The sequence below is a fragment of the Gracilinanus agilis genome, chromosome 2 (assembly GCF_016433145.1).
Source record: "Gracilinanus agilis isolate LMUSP501 chromosome 2, AgileGrace, whole genome shotgun sequence".
Classification (NCBI taxonomy): domain Eukaryota; kingdom Metazoa; phylum Chordata; class Mammalia; order Didelphimorphia; family Didelphidae; genus Gracilinanus; species Gracilinanus agilis.
This window is the reverse complement of record NC_058131.1, coordinates 137,678,153-137,681,554: the sequence shown is the minus strand read 5'-3', so window position 1 is coordinate 137,681,554 and position 3,402 is coordinate 137,678,153. Positions and strand designations below refer to the sequence as shown.

Below are 3,402 nucleotides of genomic sequence, written 5' to 3'. Positions count from 1 at the left end.
AAGAAAAACAAATGCTTGAACACATGGGCTGAGGACATGATTGGGGATGTGGACTCGAAATTACCATAACAATGCAACTAACAACAATTTGGAAATAGGTCTTGAACAAGGACACATGACAAAACCAGTGGAAATGTGTGTCGGCCATGGGTGGGGGGAGTGCAGGGTGTGAAGGGGAAAGTAGGAGCATGAATCATGTAACCATGTTAAAAATGAATATTAATAAATGATTAAAAAAAAATTAAGGTTCTTCAGTGGTGTTGTGGGATAGGATCCAAAAGTAATTTTTTAAAAAAAGGCATTAATTTTAAAAGTTTAAATGAAGTTTGAAAAAATCTATCCACATATTATTTAGGGTTAGGCTTATGGAAAGATTCCAATCAGATGACACTGAGGTCTCTTTTAGTCTTGAGAGTCTGAGAACTTTGTAGTCAGCACTTTTTTTCACTTATCCTCCCAAAAGGTAGGAAATTGTGAAAAATTTTCTGATTACCCTTTTCTTTTGCTCTATAGGATCATCATTTTCTACCCTCATGAAAAAAAATTAGCTGCTTACTAATTTTCTCTCTCAAATACAAAATTTTAAAATATTTCAAAGCTCCTATTAGTCAATCCAAAATAAATGTGGTTAGGAAAACACAATTAAAATGTAGCTATAGAAAACATTACAACATAGAACAAGCTGATAAAGAAAGAAATGCTCCCTTCCCCACCAAAAAAGGCATAACATGACATATTGAATACAAGTAAGTTTTAATTGTACAAAATGTCTCTTGCATGTTGCAGTAAACAAAATGTGTAGGGAACACTGGAAAATTTGAGTTTTAAAAAAATTTACACAAAACATTTTACTTCTTTCACTACTGCCTTCAGAAAGTTCTTCAAAATTTCTAAATTGTATATTTTGAAAAAGAAAGAACAAAAGTCATAAATAAAACTAAGGCATTCAAAAAGTATCCATAAAGCTATTTCTTGGCATATGTAATTTTCATGGCATGGGATGGTGTGATCTTAAATCCTTGTAAGGCATCTCTGGCAGCACCAGCCTGCCCATCATTTTCAAACTCCACAAAAGCAATGTCATGTCTCCCAGGTACCAATCGTACTTCTTTGAAACCAGGAAACCTTTAATTAAAAAGAAGAAAAATGAGTAATGTATTTAAATATTACTTATGAAAGAAATTGATACTAACACACAAACCTGCCCATGAAGCACACCACTCCAAACAAAAAAACGAAAGTAAAATCAAGACTACAAAAACGATATATCTATATCAAGTTTTCCCAAAGCTTTGTCTTATGTTTTACTCATATTTATATTAAGTTCAAATGACAATTAATTCTAGACTTAATCAGTGAACTAGCAAAAAAATTGTTATTCTGTAATAAAGATAAAATCATGAAATTATAATTTGTCCTATATCAGGGGCTTTCATTAGAAGCAAAGAATCACTTATTAAAAAAAACCACAATAACAAAACAAACTTACTGATTAAACAGCATAGATAACATCATTTCATTAGTCTCCTCTGGCAAGTTATTTAGGAATAAAATATAATTTGGTGGGTAGTCAGGCACCTACAAAAAAAAAGCAAAATGAAAGTTAGATTGCAAGGAAAAGAACTAGAAGTAATTCCCCTTTAAAAGGAAAAGTACTCTATTTCTTATTAGAAACATCTTCTCATCAGTTCTGGAAGGGGGAATGGAAGAAGGGTGGAAAAAATCATGAATCATATAACCATGGAAAAATATTCTAAATTTTTTTAAAAAGTCTTCTTGGGTAACTTGCTGTGTTTGAGAAATTGTTGCCACTTAAGGCATGGTATCTTCTATCTTCCTAGAATTTATCTTGGGAAAGTTTTGTTTCTTTTTAAATATTCCATAAAGAGGGGGCAGCTGGGTAGCTCAGTGGATTGAGAGTCAAGCCTAGAGACGGGAGGTCCTAGGTTCAAAATTTGGCCTTAAGACTCTTCCCAGCTGTGTGACTCTGGGCAAGTCACTTAACCCCCATTGCCTATCCTTAACCACTCTTCTACCTTGGAACCAATACACAGTATTGTTTCCAAGATGGAAGGCAAGGGCTTAAAATAAATATATAAATATATGAACAAATAAATAAATATTCTATATATAAAGTTACCTGAGGATTTTGAGTTGAATTTCCTTGAGTGTTTGCTGAATTTGGTGTAGCCTAACAAGAGAAACATAAACAATGTTACAATTTCTTATCAGTACAAACAGCAGGAGTTCAGATTTATAATTACTGAAGTACTTTAACAGCTTCAGGAAGCTATTACATTTTGTGCTCCATTAAGAATATAACTTTTGATGCCAGGTCTAAAACAAATAAGGATAATTTCTTTTTAAAAATGATCATAAAAGTCAGCCCTTATTTTGAAAAGCTCAGGCCTGATTAAAAAACAAAAACAAAACAAAAACATTTAATAGTTCTTTTTTAGGGTGATAATCTCACTTGTGCAGTATAATCTACATTAAATCTCCCACTAAAGTTACTCAAAACATTCATAGAAAAGGACCTTCATTAAAGTATTTCTTCTGAATAGTAGAAAAGTCCAGAATTTAAGAATGCCTCAAAAGACAAACATTTCATGTAGTGCATTTTTTTAATCTAGAAGGCAAAAAAAAAAAAAAAAAATTCACAGTAGACTAAAAACCTTAGTTTCAAAATAAAATTATAATATATTAAGTGTGAATTTATTCTAGAGTTAAAAATGTCAAAGATTTCTTTATATACATAATAACATTTGTCTGAGACTTCAGCCACTCAGCATAAGAGCTGACAATATATACTTAAAAGTCAATAAAATGCAAGATAAATTCAGAATGGGTGAATGACTTGAATATAAAGAGGGAAACTATAAATAAGTTAAGTGAACATAGAATAGTATACTTGTCAGATCTCTGGGAAAGGAAAGACTTTAAAACCAAGCAAGAGTTAGAGAAAATTACAAAATGTAAATTAAATAGTTTTGATTATATTAAACTAAAAAGCTTTTGTACAAACAAAAACAATGTAACCAAGATTAGAAGGGAAACAACAAACTGGGAAAAAATCTTTATAACGAAAAACTCTGACAAGGGTCTAATTACTCAAATATACAAGGAGTTAAATCAATTGTATAAAAAATCAAGCCATTCCCCAATTGATAAATGGGCAAGAGACATGAATAGGCAATTTTCAGGTAAAGAAATCAAAAGTATCAATAAGCACATGAGAAAGTGTTCCAAATCTCTAATAATTAGAGAAATGCAAATCAAAACAACTCTGAGGTATCACCTCACACCTAGCAGATTGGCTAAAATGAAAGAAGGGGAGAGTAATGAATGTTGGAGAGGATGTGGCAAAATTGGGACATTAATGCATTGCTGGTGGAGTTGTGA

The 3,402-nt window shown here is 31.6% G+C and overlaps 1 protein-coding gene across 1 annotated transcript in view; it reads right to left on the bottom strand.

Moving 5' to 3' along the window:
* Positions 1-736: 736 nt before the first annotated feature.
* SNRPB2 (small nuclear ribonucleoprotein polypeptide B2) overlaps positions 737-3,402 on the bottom strand; it is a 12,104-nt gene continuing 9,438 nt past the window's right edge. Inside the window, exons 5-7 of the mRNA XM_044660723.1 lie at positions 2,141-2,191; positions 1,490-1,578; positions 737-1,125 (exon numbers count right to left, since the gene is read on the bottom strand). Of these exons, the coding sequence (XP_044516658.1) occupies positions 966-1,125; positions 1,490-1,578; positions 2,141-2,191 (300 nt within the window). The 3' untranslated portion in view covers positions 737-965. The remainder of the gene's footprint in view (positions 1,126-1,489; positions 1,579-2,140; positions 2,192-3,402) is intronic.